Source organism: Microchirus variegatus (assembly GCF_963457635.1).
Source record: "Microchirus variegatus genome assembly, chromosome: 4".
Classification (NCBI taxonomy): Eukaryota; Metazoa; Chordata; class Actinopteri; order Pleuronectiformes; family Soleidae; genus Microchirus; species Microchirus variegatus.
Genome location: NC_139805.1, coordinates 37,937,918 through 37,956,300, shown reverse-complemented (window position 1 = coordinate 37,956,300; position 18,383 = coordinate 37,937,918). Strand labels below are relative to the sequence as shown.

Genomic DNA, 18,383 nt, shown 5'->3' with positions numbered 1-18,383 from the left:
AAATTTTCAAACCACACAATCAAAATACACAAATTGCAATTAAAACATTAAAAAATATTGTATTTTATTTGTTTAAAAAAATACACTTTTTGTTTGCAATGGTGGGAATTTTGATTGCTTCGACTGTTTCTAAGTGAGGTTTATAATATATTTAATATATATGTATATATAATATATAAACATATATATACATAAATATATACATATATTTAATATATATATATACATAAATATATATATATATTATATATATACATAATACCTATATATTATGTCAGAAAACTCAAAACAAAGTCGCAATATACTTACTACGAGTAAGTATATATTTAATATATATATATATAAATATTTAATATATATATGTATATATAATATATAAACATATATATATATACATAAATATATACATATATTTAATATATATATATATATACATAAATATATACATATATTATATATATACATAATACCTATATATTATGTCAGAAAACTCAAAACAAAGTCGCAATTTACTTACTACGAGTAAGTATATATTTAATATATATATATAAATATTTAATATATATGTATATATAATATATAAACATATATATATACACATAAATATATACATATATTTAATATATATATATATACATAAATATATACATATTTATATATTATATATATACATAATACCTATATATTATATATGTCAGAAAACTCCCAACAAAGTCGCAATTTACTTACTACGAGTTAAAAGTAATTCATTTGTTTCAAACACAGGAAGTCAAACTCAGACACTTATTATTTTACTCTCCTTGATTTTATGTTGTTAAACATATATCTTTGCCTTTAAAGCAGAGGTTTCAAACCTGCGACCCGTGGGCCTCATGTGGGCCCCCAATGAGTGACTTCTGCGTTTCTTTATTTAGAGAGGTTGCGTCATAAATGTCGTTATAGTGAATTAAACATCATCACCCATGAAAACAAACACTTTTATTTTGAAAGTCCGTGAGCTATCTTCACAATTATCGCCGTAACGATGCCGTGATAGAATTTTCCGCTTGTATCGTCACTTTTTTAATTTGACTTGACTGCCCCCTAGTGACCAGACTGGACACTGACACCAGAGAGAGAGAGAAAGAAGCAGAGGAAACTCACACATCAGTGATTCACTCCAGGAATTATAACTTTATTAGGATTCGTCGTCATCATCATCATTTCGTCTTTGACTTTGGTGGCTTCACGCGTTTGTGGATAAACTGCTTTTGTTTTCATTTATCACCAACAGCTGCAGCTGGAATGTATGACCTGGTTGTTTGGTGATGAACACGCGTGATTCAGGTAAAAGTCTTTCGCCGCTAACTTTTCTGCTGACTTAAACGACTTGTAGCCAAATCTCCTTCTTTTACAGTGTTCAGACGCTGCTGCAGAACCAAATCACACACTTGAGCCATGAGATTCTCACAGAGCTGCTGCTGCTGTATGGAGGACCGAACCTGCCATAATAATAAATACATACATACAGGAATAATTAATTAATTAATTAAATAAATAAATAAAATAATAAATAATTAAATAAAATAATAAATAATTAAATACAGGAATAAATAAATAAATAAAATAATAAATACATGCATTTTATTTAATTTGTTCTTTTATTTATATATTTATTCATGCATTTATTTATTTTATATATTTATTCATGCATTTATTTATTTATTCCTGTATTTATTTAATACTGTAGATTGGAGAGACGGACCATTAGTGTGGCTCAATCACTGGTTACTGTTAAGTCTGTAAACCGCTCACTCTCCCACACCAAAGTCCATAGAGTAAACCAGTGATTTTAACATCACAGCAATTAATTAATTAATTAAATACTATAATAAATAATTAAATACAGGAATAAATAAATAAATTATTAAATAAAGGAAAAAATAAATGTATAAATAAAAGAATATATACATGCATTTTATTTTATTTGTTCTTTTACTTATACATTTATTCCTGTATTTATTTATTTGTTCTTTTATTTATATATTTATTCATGCATTTATTTATTTATTTCTGTACTTATTATTTTATATATTTATTCATGCATTTATTTATTTCTGTATTTATTTATATATTCATGCATTTATTTATTTATTCCTGTATTTATTTTTTTATTTCTGTATTTATTTTTTTATTTCTGTATTTATTTATTCCTGTATGTATTTATTTTATTTATTCATGTAATTATTTATTCCTGTATGTATTGATTATTATGGCAGGTTTAGTCCTCCATACGGCTGCACGGTTGACGTCGGTTCACGACAGAATAGAAAAATCAACCACGTTTCTGCTTCAAAAACACACACACACACACACACTCGCCCGAATCCCCGTGACATAAAAGAAGACTTTCAACACGATTTTCACTTTTTCACATTCTTTTAGTTTCCTTGTGTTGGAGACAGCACGAGCATTTGCATTTACACGTGTTTATAAAGTGAACAACATGCTGCACAAAGGTTATCAAAAAGAAAACAGAAAACAGAAAAACAGGCGATTCCCAGGAAAAAAAGAAAGAAAGAAATAAACGAGTTTAACAAACCTGCCTCGTCTCGTTAACTCTGGGATTAACTCTGGGATTAACTCTGGGATTAACTCCAGCATGACAAACACACTCACGACGAGACACTTAATCCTGCATTCAGAACTGATGAAGAGGAGGAAGAGGAAGACGAAGATGGACATGAACACGTCCAGGTCGTCGCAGAATCATCACACGTGTGTGTTTGGACTTGAAAAAAAACAAGATTAAGTGACGTTCTGGTGTAATTTAAGGGATTATTAAGGAGTTTACGGTAAGTTAAGTGTGATGCTACGAGGTACCGACACGTGCTGCGTTACAGTTACCATCAGAACAGGAAGTGATGTCAACAATCTTACTTTTTTGAGCCAACTTATAGAAATCGCGAATTCAGACGACCACGATTTTCCATATTTGTTAAAGCCGAAATGTGTCAAAATCAAAATCAAAATCTCTCGCAATTCCAGTCAAAAATAATCGCAAGTAGATATTTATTCAAAGTAAACAAATTCAGCCGTGCCCGATACCGATGTCTCAACGGCGAGTATCTGACACTGATACCAGTCCGACACAATATTACTTACGTTATCACAGTCTAATAACAGCTAGCTAATTTCAGCTACGCTAACGACGCGGCTGTCGTTCTTTTCCTCCACGGCTAGTTTTTGTTTTCCGATGTGTTGAAAAAAAAATGTATTGGTATTTTTTCTATTGGTATAAAATGCTCTACCACAGGCTGCTGTACGTGGTCTGAACATCGGATTTAATCATTTACGACAGTTACCGTTTCCCAACAGCAGGGGGACCCCTGGAGCAAATCCTACAGTGTGTTACTTGAATCGAATCTAAACCGTCGGTTTGAGTCTACGACGTCTTTAAGGACATGATCACGTCTTTATGTCGGTGTTAAGTTCGTAAACCACTCACTCTCCCACACCAAAGTCACTCACTCTCACACACAAAAGTCACTCACTCTCCCACACCAAAGTCACTCACTCTCACTCTCCCACACCAGTCACTCACTCTCCCACACCAAAGTCACTCACTCTCACTCTCCCACACCAAAGTCACTCACTCTCCCACACCAAAGTCACTCACTCTCTCACACCAGAGTAACTCACTCTCTCACACCAAAGTCACTCACTCTCCCACACCAGTCACTCACTCTCTCACACCAAAGTCACTCACTCTCCCACACCAGTCACTCACTCTCCCACACCAAAGTCACTCACTCTCCCACACCAAAGTCACTCACTCTCCCACACCAAAGTCACTCACTCCAACACACCAAAGTCACTCACTCTCCCACACCAAAGTCACTCACTCTCCCACACCAGTCACTCACTCCAACACACCAAAGTCACTCACTCTCCCACACCAAAGTCACTCACTCTCCCACACCACACCAAAGTCACTCACTCTCCCACACCAAAGTCACTCACTCTCCCACACCAGTCACTCACTCTCACACCAAAGTCACTCACTCTCCCACACCAAAGTCCATAGAGTAGTGTTTTTTTACAGAATCTTACAGCACAGGTCAGTACCTCATAAAACCACACGTGAACCATCTCCTTCAGTGCGGCCGTGTTGGGATTAGGGGATAATAGATTATAGATTATAGATTATAGATTACAGACTGTATATCAAACATGGACGTAGTCATTTTGAAGTCACAGGCTCGACAGTAGCTGTCAATCACACCGGTGTCCGCTCGTGTTCACATTCAGAGGAAAACAGATGACAAAGTACGTAGAACTGACAAAACTGACATCATGTTGTGTGTTTATTGACGTTATAGACATGAATGAGGCTGATATTTGTTCTCAGAAACCTAACAAAGGTCGTTAAATCGTAGTAAAGTATATACTTTATATACTTTTTCCATGCCTCGTTTTACGAATTCACTATGTACTTTATACACCGTTCTTATTGAAAATACTGTAGATTGGAGAGACGGACCATTAGTGTGGTTCAATCACTGGTTACTGTTAAGTCTGTAAACCGCTCACTCTCCCACACCAAAGTCCATAGAGTTAAGGAGTTGTTGATCCACTGCTGCCTCCATCACTAACTTACAACGACTGATTTTAGTGAATTCGGCTTTTGAAAAACATTTTCTTTATATTTACTACAGTGACACAAAGTGACCACACGAGGCAGCAGAGGACCAGCAGATCCCTGAGTCCCTGTGAGCTAAAATCACTGGTTTTCTCTATGGACCTTGGTGTGGGAGAGCGAGCGGTTTACAGACTTCAGTCGAGGCGCCCCCTTGTGGCCGACTGCGACTCCCGTCCTGCTTCATCGAGTACGTCTACTTTTTATATACAGTCCGCGATTTAGACGACAACAAACCTCTTTAATGGTATGAAAACAATGTATGTGTGTGTGTGTGTGTGTGTAAATGATATATATCTATGTCAGGGCTCTGTGTGTGTGTGTGTGTGTGTGTGTGTGTTTAGTCTCCAGGTCAAAGTGAGTCAGACGAGCTGCGTCTGAACACAGCGGGTCGTGTTTAAAGCGATGCAGACCGAGGCGGTTACTGTTACAGCGTGGGCGGCTTCAGGCCGTACTTCCTGGCCACTTCCGTCTGAGCGTACGCCGCGTCGCACAGCGAGTACAAGTGCGCCATCTCCATCTCGGACTTGGCCAGGTTGATGGCCTTGTTGAACATCTCGATGGCCTTGTCCAGATTCCCCCTGGACAACAGAAGAGTTACGTTAAGAAGAGGAAGAAGAAGAAGAAGAGTGGAGTCATGTGACGTGTTGGTGGTGTTACCTCTGCACTTCAATGGTTCCCATGGTTTCATAAGCAAAGTCGCACTTGTTGTCTATTTCAATGGCTTTACTGATGAGGTCCAGACCAAGGTCCAGGTCCTGTTTCCACTGAAGCTGTAATAACCTGGAAAAAAAACCAAACACGACACACCGTTAACACGAGTCAACAACAACTCAGTCTAATAAAAGGCTCTGGTTCATGTTTTCGTTTTACAGAAGCAAAACACCTACGTTTGGAAAGACGTCCAAATTTGAAAATAAAAAATCAGAAAAAGAAACTTTTCAGTTTCCTGAATTTTTTTCTGCCGTTTATTTTTTTCAATTTTTTTCAATTTTTTTCATTTTTCAAATGTTTTCAATTTCCTGAATATTTTTTTTAATTGTTTTTTTTTTCAAAAGTATTTTTTTCAGTTTCCTGAAATTTTTTTCTACGGTTTATTTTTATTTTATTTTATTTTTTTTTCCTGTCTGGTTCATAAGATGTCAAGTGTTTTCACCATGTATTTGTTTTATGGAGCAAAATGTAAGACGTCCAGATTTGGAAAAAAAAAACAAAAACATTTTTTTCCAAAAAAAAAGTCAGTTTCCTGAATTTTGTTTCTGCAGTTTATTTTTATATATTTAAAAAAAAAATATTTATTTGTCAAATTTTTTTTTAAATTCCTGAATATTTTTCTACAGTTTTTTTTTTTTCCTGGTCTGGTTTTTCAATTTCCTGAATATATTTCTACTGTTTATTTTTGAGTTGGGTTTTTTTTCAAAAGTTTTTCTTTCAGTTTCCTGGAAATTTTCTACGGTTTATTTTTATATTTTTCAAAATGTTCCTAAAAAAAATTTTTCACATTTTTTTCCTGTCTGGTTCATAAGATGTCAAGTGTTTTCACCATGTATTTGTTTTACAGAGCAAAACACCTACGTTTGATAAGACGTCCAAATTTGAAAAAAAAAAATCAGAAAAAGAAACTTTCTTTTTTCCCAAAAAGTGTTTTTCTTCAGTTTCCTGATTTTTTTTTCTGCAGTTTATTTTTTTATATTTTTATTCTATTTTTTTATTTTTCAATTATTTTTTTTTCAGTTTCCTGAATTTTTTTTCTGCGGTTTATTTTTTATTTTTTTCAAAATGTTCCTCAAATTTTTTTCCTGTCTGGTTCATAAGATGTCAAGTGTTTTCACCATGTTTTTGTTTTATGGAGCAAAAGAAAGCAGAAAATCATCACATTTAAGGGAATAAAAACCATTGTTTCTGCTTCTGTGTTATTATTTAAACACTCAATATTCACTTTACACAGACGTGTGACAGAAAAGAGGATATTCATCATAAAATGGAGCAAAAGCTTCAGTTTCATGTTTATTCTACGTCTGCCTACCCCTTGTGGACATATGTGGTAGCGTTATCTGGTTCCAGTTCGATACACTTGTCGTACATCTCGTCTGCTTTTCCAAACTGCTGCTGGTCGGTCAGAGCCTGAGAAGAGCACAAGGAGATAAATCATCATCATCATCATTAGAAGAAAAGACATCTGAAGATTTTAGTTTGTGACGTCAGTGACGTTAGTACCTGAGCATAAAGAGCGTATCCCTCTGCACACTTTGGAAACCGCCTGATGACGTCCTCAAAGCCGTCCATGGCCGTCTGGACTTGTGAAGGGTTGTTTCCAGTGTAAGCTTGTCTGTACTGGACCACACAAACACATCCAATCATCACAATCAACCTGGACCTGATACATTATACATGGAACTGACAAAACTATATTTAAAAAAAAAAAGTCATCAGGGCAAATGAAATTCAAAAATTCATTAAAATTATTCCTTTAGAGGTTTGCAAATATTTTCAACGGATCCTTGTTCAGGGTGATGCCGACTATTAGGATACTACATTTCAAGTCATTCTGAGATACTTTTTGTTTTTTTGAAGAAAGTCAGCTCACTGTCAAACTGCGTCAGGAAAAATTGATCATTTTTTCAAATTCTAAAATTCATAAAAATTATTCCTTAAGAGCTTTTCAAATATTTTCAACGGATCTTTGTTCAGGTCGATGCCGAATTTTATGATGGTAACTTTCAAGTCATTCCGAGGTACTTTTCGTTTTTGAGAAAAAAGTTGAAGAAATTCAGCTCACTGTCAAACTGCATAATTTCCTGAATTTCAAAAATTCATTAAAATTATTCCTTAAGAGCTTTGCAAATATTTTCAACAGATCCTTGTTCAGGGCGATGCCGACTATTATGATGGTAAATTTCAAGTAATTCCGAGATACTTTATGTTTTTGAGAAGAAAGTCAGCTCACTTTCAAAGTGCATCAGGGCAAATGGTTAATTTCCTGATTTTCAAAAATTCATTAAAATTATTCCTTAAGAGGTTTGCAAATATTTTCAACAGATCCTTGTTCAGGGTGATGAGGACTATTATGATGGTAAATTTCAAGTCATTCCGAGATACTTTTTGTTTTTGAGAAGAAAGTCAGCTCACTGTCAAAGTGCATCAGAGCAAATGGATAATTTTCCGATTTTCAAAAATTGATTTTAATTATTCCTTAAGAGGTTTGGAAATATTTTCAACTGATCCTTGTTCAGGGCGATGCCGACTATTATGATGGCAAATTTCAAGTCATTCCGAGATACTTTTTTTTTGATTTTACAGTGCATTTATAGGGTATTTTACAGTGCATTTATAGGGTATTTTACAGTGTATTTACAGGGTATTTTACAGTGTTTTTACAGTGTACTTGTAGTGTATATCTCAGTGAGATTAGAGCTACTTACGAGAGCAAAACATTTCTGAGCCTGAGCCAGAGCAGAGTCAGGTCTGAGGACGATGCACTCGTCAAAGTCTCCCACCGCCTCGTCCACTTGGTCCAAAAGGATCTTCAGCTGACGGCAGGAAAATAATCACAATGAGTACGCAGCGGTGGAGACGCCTGCTGGTGAGCAGCGGAAAAACGCCCACGTCGGTCTTCTTACCTGTCCTCGGTGGTGATAGACGTCAGGGTTGCGCGTGTCGATCTCGGCGGCCATGTTGAAGTCCTGTGTGGAGAGCATGGGCTGCTGCTGCTGCATGTACATGCTGCCGCGCTTGATCAACGCGTTCGCTCGGAGCTGGCGGTGAAAAAGACTTTCTGGTCAGTTTCCACCACAGTCCAAACACAACAAGACTCGAGTTGAAAGCGTTAAAGACAACAGTGTCTTTAAAAAGACTTAAAAATCCTGAAAACATGAACGTTAATCTCCAACATTTAGCAAAGCAAATGTCTGTCTGCTGACCTTCACGTTGGCGTCCTGCATGTTGATGACTCGGTCTAAATCAGGCTGAGCACCCGTGGCGTTTCCGATCAGCAGGAAGAAGGTGGCGCGCAGCAGCAGAGCCTCGGCGGTGTAACGGCCGCCCGACTCGATCTCCTTGGTGCATTCGCTGATGATTTTGTCGTAGTTCTCCTCGTCCATGTACTGCTTCGCCTTCAGGTAGCCCGAGCTAAAAGAAACCAACAAGATAACAACACTCTGATGAACCGATAAAGGGACAAAAAGATGTTTTCTTTGTACGAGTTTTAAACAACATACTAAAGTATGACTTTATCACATTTTGGATGAAAAATTCCAGAAAAAATTTGGTCAAAATTTCGACAATTTACGAATGTATGACTTTGGATGAAAAATGTTGATATTTTTTTTTTACAACATACTAAAGTATGACCTTTGTCCACATTTTGGACAAAGAATTTGACAAAAAATGTTGTCAAAATTTGTACCACATAATGTATGATTTTGTCACATTTTGGACAAAACATTTAGACATTTTTTTGGTCAAAATTTTGACGACTTACGAATTTATGATTTTGGACAAAAAATGTAGATATTTTTTTGTCAAAATTTGAACGACAAACTAATGTATGATTTTTTTTCTCCAAATTTTGGAAAATTTCAGCCAAATTTTATGTGAAAATGTGTACAACACTAATGTGTGACTTTCTTTCCCTTTTTTTTTAGACAAGAAATTTTTACCAATTTTTTTGGTCAAAATTTGGACGACAAACTAATGTATTATTTTTTTTTCCACATTTTGGATGCAAAATTTCAACCAATTTTTTGGTCAAAATTCGTACGACACTGATGTTTGACTTTTTTTTCACATTTTGGACAAGAAATTCCTACCATTTTTTTGTCAAAATTTGGATGACTGATGATTTGAATTTTTTTCACATTTTAGACAAACAATTTAGACAAATTTTATTTTGTATGTGGTCCAAAATTTGAAGAAAAAAAAAGTCATACATTAGCATGTCATCCAAATTTCAATATACATTTTTTTTTTTTTTTTACATATTGGACAAATGTTTTGTCAAAATTTGGACGACATACTAATGTGTGACTTTTTCACATTTTGGACAAAAATTGACACATTTTTTGTCCAAAATTTGGACGACATAATAAATGACAAACTAGTATGACCTTTTTTCACATTCTAGACAAAATTTTAACAAAACATTTTTTTTGTCAAAATTTGGACAACAAAAATTTTGTCCAAAATGTGAAAAAAGGTCATACTTAAGTAAATCGTTCAAAATTTGAAAAAAAAGTCATACTTAAGTATATGCTCCAAAATTTGGAAAAAAGGTCATACATTAGTATGTCATCCAAATTTCGACAAAAATGATTTTTATTTCACATTTTGGATGAAAAATTTAGACAATTTTTTTGTTTTTGTCAAAATGTGGATGATATACTAACGCAAGACTTTTTTTGTTCACATTTTGGATGAAAAAATACACCGAACTCACTTAATAAGGTTTAAAAAAACAGGAAAATTAAACATCCAGAGGCCTGACCTCTCAGTGACCTCGGCTGTCTCGCCCTCGTTGTCCTTGTCCTCGTCCTTCTTCTCTCCTTTCTGCAGCGGCTGAGATATGATGTCGTCTGTGAACGAGCTGAAGTACGACTTGATGAACTGAGGCGACGGCATCATGGGCTCACGGTTCTACAAACAAACAGTGTTGTTTAGTAATTAATATTTACTTCATACATGGTTTTTATGAAAAGACATTTTGTACATAATTGCAGTGCAAACATAACCTGTAGACTGAAGAAACAGACCATGAGTTTGCTCAATAACTGGTTACTCCCACACCAAAGTCCATAGAGAAAATCAGTGATTTTAGCTCACAGGGACACAGGAGCTGCTGGTCCTCTGCTGTGCAAAGTCACTCACTCTCCCTCACCAAAGTCACTCACTCACCCACACCAAAGTCACTCACTCACCCACACCAAAGTCACTCACTCACCCACCCCAAAGTCACTCACTCTCCCACACCAAAGTCACTCACTCACCCACACCAAAGTCACTCACTCTCACCCACCAAAGTCACTCACTCTCCCTCACCAAAGTCACTCACTCACCCACACCAAAGTCACTCACTCACCCACACCAAAGTCACTCACTCACCCACCCCAAAGTCACTCACTCTCCCACACCAAAGTCACTCACTCACCCACACCAAAGTCACTCACTCTCACCCACCAAAGTCACTCACTCTCCCACACCAAAGTCACTCACTCTCCCACACCAAAGTCACTCACTCTCCCACACCAAAGTCACTCACTCTCCCACACCAAAGTCACTCACTCGCCCACACCAAAGTCACTCACTCTCCCTCACCAAAGTCACTCACTCTCCCACACCAAAGTCACTCATTCTCCAACACCAAAGTCACTCACTCACCCACACCAAAGTCACTCACTCACCCACACCAAAGTCACTCACTCTCCCACACCAAAGTCACTCACTCTCCCACACCAAAGTCACTCACTCGCCCTCACACAAAGTCACTCACTCTCCCACACTAAAGTCACTCACTCTCCCACACCAAAGTCACTCATTCTCCAACACCAAAGTCACTCATTCTCCAACACCAGTCACTCACTCTCCCACACCAAAGTCACTCACTCTCCCACACCAAAGTCACTCACTCTCCCACACCAAAATCACTCACTCTCCCGCACCAAAGTCACTCACTCTCCCACACCAAAGTCCATAGAGTAAACCAGTGATTTTAACATCACAGAGACACAGGAGTTCACAGGAGTTGTTGATCCACTGCTGCCTCCATCACTAACTTACAATGACTCATTCTGTAAAATTCGGCTTTTAAAATATATAATTTAGACTTAACTGTGACACAAAGTGACCACACGAGGCAGCAGAGGAACAGCAAAATCACTGATTTCCTCTATGGACTTTGGTGTGGGAGAGTGAGTGGTTTAAAAACTTCAAACTTTGGTGTGGCAGAAACTAAAAATAACTAAAAGTGTTATTTTTTTATCAAATGGATGGTAAAAAAAAGAAAAGCAGCATCAATTATTGGTGGGATTTCTAAACCTCAGCCGTAGAAAACCAAATATCTTTAGAACAGTGTCTTTTGCGTGGAGAAATACCTTGTACTTTTCTTTGGCCTTCTCTTTGCCCAGCAGCTTCAGAACTTTGTCTGCGAGTAACATGCTCTGCTGGTTCTGGAAGGCTTCAAGAATACACACCGCTGTGACGTCTGCAGGAGAACAGAACACACTCACAATCAGCTTCATCATCATCATCATCGTCGTCATCATCATCACACCGTTTTTTCTTTGGTTAGAGCACAGAGCAGCGCCTCACCCTCCAGACACTCCTTCTTGTTGTCGAGCCTCTCCAGAGCTTTGGCTCTCCTGAACAGAGCCTTGATGTAGCGTGGGTTCATCCCCACAGCCTGAGAGCAGTCCTGCACCACCTCTGTCCACTTACTCTGAACAAGAAAACAGTGCAAACCATCAAAGGTTGTTTTAAAATACACTTAAGTTATATACATCATTTTAAAAAAAGGAATAAATACATCACAACAAAAAGTGGAGAATATGATTGATGACTGATGAAATAGCATCATACACACTGACTGTGAGGCAACTGTGAAGAAATGCAAGTGGGTTTTATTTGTAAATCCTCCCACACCAAAGCCCATAGAGAAAATCAGCGATTTTAGCTCACAGGGACACAGGAGCTGCTGGTCCTCTGCTGCCTCGTGTGGTCACTTTGAGTCACTGAGTTAAGTTTAAATTAATTATTTTTAAATTCACTAAAATCAGTCATTGTAAGTTAGTGATGGAGGCAGCAGTGGATCAACAACTCCTGTGAACTCCTGTGTGCTGTGATGTTAAAATCACTGGTTTACTCTATGGACTTTGGTGTGGGAGAGTGAGTGACTTTGGTGTGAGAGAGTGAGTGACTTTGGTGTGAGAGAGTGAGTGACTTTGGTGTGGGAGAGTGAGTGACTTTGGTGTGGGAGAGTGAGTGACTTTGGTGTGGGAGTGTGAGTGACTTTGGTGTGGGAGAGTGAGTGACCTATGTGTGGGAGAGTGAGTGACTTTGGTGTGAGAGAGTGAGTGACTTTGGTGTGAGAGAGTGAGTGACTTTGGTGTGAGAGAGTGAGTGACTTTGGTGTGAGAGAGTGAGTGACTTTGGTGTGAGAGAGTGAGTGACTTTGGTGTGAGAGAGTGAGTGACTTTGGTGTGAGAGAGTGAGTGACTTTGGTGTGGGAGAGTGAGTGACTTTGGTGTGAGAGAGTGAGTGACTTTGGTGTGAGAGAGTGAGTGACTTTGGTGTGGGAGAGTGAGTGACTTTGGTGTGGGAGAGTGAGTGACTTTGAGGTGAGAGAGTGAGTGACTTTGGTGTTGGAGAGTGAGTGACTTTGGTGTTGGAGAGTGAGTGACTTTGGTGTGAGAGAGTGAGTGACTTTGAGGTGGCAGAGTGAGTGACTTTGAGGTGAGAGAGTGAGTGACTTTGGTGTGGGAGAGTGAGTGACTTTGGTGTGGGAGAGTGAGTGACTTTGGTGTGAGAGAGTGAGTGACTTTGGTGTGGGAGAGTGAGTGACTTTGGTGCAGGAGAGTGAGTGACTTTGGTGTGAGAGAGTGAGTGACTTTGGTGTGGGAGAGTGAGTGACTTTGGTGTGAGAGAGTGAGTGACTTTGGTGTGGGAGAGTGAGTGACTTTGGTGTGAGAGAGTGAGTGACTTTGGTGTGGGAGAGTGAGTGACTTTGGTGTGAGAGAGTGAGTGACTTTGGTGTGAGAGAGTGAGTGACTTTGGTGTGGGAGAGTGAGTGACTTTGGTGTGGGAGAGTGAGTGACTTTGAGGTGAGAGAGTGAGTGACTTTGGTGTTGGAGAGTGAGTGACTTTGGTGTTGGAGAGTGAGTGACTTTGGTGTGAGAGAGTGAGTGACTTTGAGGTGGCAGAGTGAGTGACTTTGAGGTGAGAGAGTGAGTGACTTTGGTGTGGGAGAGTGAGTGACTTTGGTGTGGGAGAGTGAGTGACTTTGGTGTGGGAGAGTGAGTGACTTTGGTGTGGCAGAGTGAGTGACTTTGGTGTGGGAACGTGAGAGGTTCAGTTTCCTGTTGTTAGAGTCTGCCTCACAGTGAAGATAACGGCGTAGACGCGTGACAGATATCATAGACTTAAACTGACATAGATTTTATTACACAAGTCTTTATTTGATTATTTGATTAGTTTTATTCCATAAAAAGGATATACATGTATATATATATATATATATATATATTATTTAAGAAGTTTGATGATAAATTGAGTATGTTTTCAACATTCAACAACATCTCTTCATATCTAACAGTACTCAAAGTACAGTACAGAAACACCTTTAACCATAAAACAGTCTGTGAGTTTACTGTTTAAACAAAGTTTTCAACAGAACACCTTTCGCTCACAGTCTAGTCAAACACGACGCTGAAAGGATTTGAGAATGTGCCGCTGCACATTAACCAAAAACAGGTGTAACCACTGTTTTTCTGCAGCAGAACGCTAACGCTAACGCTCGCCCTTTTGTTTTATTTAAACACTGCGTTCAGTTTATCAGTTTATCAATCTGACAGCGGAGGTCACGCCTGTTCTCTGTGTGCGACACATGGCACAGAGCAAAAGAGAAAGTGAAAACGCTTCCACCGTTTATATCCGCCACATACGATCTGAACCATCTGAACCATCTGTGTTTGCTGGATTATTCCTTTCTTTGAGGCTTATACCGTTGGAAAGATACCAGTTTATTTTGCCTTTTAAATGGATCAAAGTTCTGCCCTCTGCCAACGGCTCCTTCTGCTATCGACTCTTGTGCAGCAAAAACAAGGCTTCTGATAATCGATTCAAAAATTAGTCGACGCTAAAATGTAAGCGCGGACGCTTAGGCGTGTTATTGTTGTAGTAAATCACACAGCGGCTGCTTCACGCTCATCTGTAACGGCAAACATACACAAACAAACACACACACACTCGAGCTAGCCAGAACTAGCTAACAGGAAGTGATGGGGGCAGTGTTACTCGCCGTTTACATCCCGCAAGGAAGCAGAGAAGAAGAACGTACGAATTATGGCGGAAACGGGCGAAGTTTGGGAACATTTCACTGAAAACAAACACGTTAAATGCTCACTCCAAGCTAGCACTACGGCGACGCGCCGACACGTTAAGCGCCGACACCGCGGAGCCGCTGTATCATCGCGTACCGCAGAGATATATCCTCGATATCTTTAAATCACATGCTCATTTATTCAATAACCATCAGCCTATGATGCAAGTACATAATACATAACGTGTCGTACGTCTGTCTGTCGGAAAATCATGGAAGAAGCTAGCTTAGCGAACGCTAGTTCACTTACGTTAACGCGCGAGCCTGCTTTGAAATACTTCATTTCAGCCCCTGTCGATAGTAGCGTTTTCACAAATTGTATCAACTGTGTGATTTGGAGCATTTTGATTCAATATTTAAAGGTGCATTATGTAATAAATCATAAAATCCTCCTAATATGTCACAGAGACTCAGGAATAATGTTCATATAACAAACTGAACTCACCAACAACAACAACAGTACAGACAAAATATTTGCATTAAAAAAAAATCTTTTGCGGACCGAAAATCACGTTTATGTTTTGAAATCGTGTTTTGGCGTCATGTGGCGCCACCTACCGCCGTCTACCGATCATTGCAGTCAGTAGAGTCTCAGCTGCAGAGCAACCACGGGTTTCCAGTTACGCCTGAGCTACAATGGCGGTGAAAACGAAACCTAAAAGACCTCGGTATAATTTTTTAATTTGAGTGTAGTAACGGTTTTTGGCCACATTGTTACATGTGCCGCCTTTTAACAAGCAGCCAACAAGGAAACGACAACTGTCGTAGCACAACAGCACGTCCTCAATGATTCAGCATCAGAGCCCAAAGCATCCTGATGCTAATGCTAAAGCTAACACCGCCGGCACACGCTAACGCAAACATCGATGTTTGCTGGCTTAATGTAGTTTAGCGGGGCGTGCTGCGTTTGTAGTCACGTGCGATTTGACTCGATACGATGTTAAGCTTTGAATTGTTTAAATAATAAACGTATTCGTGGTAAATTGCGAATTGAGAGTTTTGTTTGGGATGCGTTTAAAAACCAGGATTTTTCGTTTCCGTTTCCACTCAAACACCGACGGAAAGAAGACGTTGCTAACCTGCTGCTCGTAGGCTGCTGCTCTGTTCTGGTAAAATGTGGACAGATCCGACTTCTGCTCTGTGGGGCACAGGCCGATGGCCTCCGTGTAGCACTGGATGGCGTTCTCGTACTTGCCGGCCTTGAAGTACTTGTTGCCCTTGTTCTTCGCTCCCTGGGCTCGATCCAGTGGGCTCTACATGTGTGTGAGAGGGAGAAACAGCCACGTGTTCACTGTCATTTTAAAACAAATGAATGTACATCAAGTTAAAATGAAAAATACAAGTAAAACGTGCACAATTTCTAATCTAAAATTATATTGTGTCCGCCTGTGCACCACGAGCGTCCATGTGACATACATTTAATCGCAGGTTCCCACTTATCGCAGTTCAAAACGATGCTACGTCGCATTTTACATCGTTCACCGCGCGCGTTCCAGTTGAGAAGTAACGGAAGTGTACAAAATAAAGTGGGGTGCTCAGTATTACATTATAACGAGAAGCTATCACGTTATTTCGAGATAAGATGTTTTTTCTCGTTATAACGAGAAACTATCACGTCATAGCGAGATAAGATTTTCTTCTCGTTATAACGAACTATCACGTTATTTCGAGATTAATGTTTCTCTCATTATAATGAAAAACTATTACGTTATTTCAAGATAAGACTTTCTTCTCATTATAACGATAAACTATTACGTTATTTCGAGATAAGTTTTTTCTCGTTATAACGAGAAACTATCACGTTATTTCGAGATCATGTTTTTTTCTCATTATAACGAGAAACTCACGTTATTTCAAAATAAGATTTTTTTCTCGTATTAACGATAAACTATCACGTTATTTCGAGATAAGATTTTTTCTCGTTATAACGAGAAACTATCACGTTATTTCGAGATAAGATTTTTTTCTCGTTATAAAGAGAAACTATCACGTCATTTCGAAAAGAAACTATTACGTTATAACAAAAAACGATCACGTTATTTCTAGATGAGATGTTTTCTCGTTGAAACGTCGAAACATCTTGCTAGCTAGTCACTGTTAGCGATATCAGTCGATAACACACACACTAACAGTACAGTAGAAGTGGGTCAACATATTAATTTGGTGTATAATGAGAAAGTATCATGTTATTTCGAGAAACTATCACATTATAACAAGAAACTATCACGTTATTTCGAGATAAGATTTTCTTCTCGTTATAACGAACTATCACGTTATTTCGAGATAAATGTTTCTCTCATTTTAACGAAAAACTATTACGTTATTTCAATATAAGACTTTCTTCTCATTATAACGATAAACTATTACGTTATTTCGAGATAAGTTTTTTCTCGTTATAACGAGAAACTATCACGTTATTTCGAGATCATTTTTTTCTCGTTATAACGATAAACTATCACGTTATTTCGAGAGGATTTTTTCTCGTTATAACGAGAAACTATCACGTTATTTCGAGATGTTTTTTTCTCATTATAACGAGAAACTCGCGTTATTTCAAGATAAGATTTTTTTCTCGTTATAACGATAAACTATCACATTATTTCGAGAGGATTTTTTCTCGTTATAACGAGAAACTATCACGTTATTTCGAGATGTTTTTCTCATTATAACGAGAAACTCACGTTATTTCAAGATAAGATTTTTTTCTCGTTATAACGGTAAACTATCACATTATTTCAATAATTACAATTTAGTTGCAAATCGGTTTAAACCAACCTGTCGAAGCTGTTTATTTTATAGTGTAACTGTAAATGTGTAATCTGTTAGTAATCATTTACTAACCTCGCATTTTATTCAGTTACTTTGAGATGATTTACATTAACACATCCCAATAAAATGTCAGGCAATAATCTGGATTAGCGCATTATAAACAATGCCACTGTGTTATTATATTTTATTAAACGTACTTGCTAGTGATGAGGCGATTTTACAACGGGCTAACCTAGCTGTGTTAGCTGCGAGACAGCTAGTTAGCGGCTAACACTGGCTAACTCGCCGGGGTTCGCCGGCTGCCCTCGGCTCCTCTCGGCTTTCCTCGGCTACTGTCGGCCCTGCTCAGGTGAACTGTCAGTGACAGCGTCCGTCACGTCTGTTGTCCTTGACCGTTCTCGCACATGAACGACACGGCGTATAAATATAAATAATAAACCACAGCAGCGACAGCGCAACATGCTAACGCTCGTGGCCCGGGTGAGCGGCTGAGTGTCCCCCGGGCAAGCCTCACCATCTCCGGCTCCGGGTTGGCTCGCGGAGCCTCGCCGTCCTGGCCCTGCTGCACGGGGCTGGCGCTGCCTTCGGGAGTCTTCCGCTCCCCGGTGCCTTTGCCCGGCTTCGTCCTGCTGCGGTTCCACAGGTACACCGCGCCGACCCCCAGTACTATGGGCGCCCCGACCAACAGGGCCAGCTGCCAGCGGGGGAGTCCGCTCCCGGACTGCGGCTCGACTGGCTTTGAGGCAGCCATGATCAGAACAGACCGAGCGGTGGTTAGCTGTTAGCTGTTAGCTGTTAGCTTAGCCCTTAGCAGCTCCGGACAGCGTGAGCAGCACAGCACAGCAACAC

At 38.8% G+C, this 18,383-nt stretch overlaps 1 protein-coding gene across 1 annotated transcript; it reads right to left on the bottom strand.

The window, feature by feature from the left end:
• Window positions 1–2,037: 2,037 nt before the first annotated feature.
• Window positions 2,038–18,377, bottom strand: tomm70a (translocase of outer mitochondrial membrane 70 homolog A). The gene is made up of 12 exons (XM_083888452.1): window positions 18,049–18,377; window positions 15,845–16,018; window positions 11,981–12,107; window positions 11,764–11,873; window positions 10,161–10,309; window positions 8,599–8,806; window positions 8,299–8,433; window positions 8,101–8,208; window positions 6,896–7,012; window positions 6,705–6,802; window positions 5,339–5,461; window positions 2,038–5,259 (listed from the first exon to the last, which is right to left on the bottom strand). The coding sequence occupies exons 1-12, from the start codon at window positions 18,283–18,285 to the stop codon at window positions 5,106–5,108; spliced, it is 1,740 nt and encodes a 579-aa protein (XP_083744578.1). The 5' UTR covers window positions 18,286–18,377; the 3' UTR covers window positions 2,038–5,105.
• Between the last annotated feature and the right edge of the window lie 6 nt (window positions 18,378–18,383).

What these genes read in the sequence shown, in the direction of transcription:
- tomm70a (XM_083888452.1), bottom strand. Translation starts at nt 18,285, where the DNA reads ATGGCTGCCTCAAAGCCAGTCGAGCCGCAGTCCGGGAGCGGACTCCCC. An exon ending in CCAACCCGGAGCCGGAGATG is followed by an intron (nt 16,019 to 18,048) that starts GTGAGGCTTGCC and finishes ACACACATGTAG; the next exon opens with AGCCCACTGGATCGAGCCCA. An exon ending in GATACGCTCTTTATGCTCAG is followed by an intron (nt 6,803 to 6,895) that starts GTACTAACGTCA and finishes TGCTCTTCTCAG; the next exon opens with GCTCTGACCGACCAGCAGCA.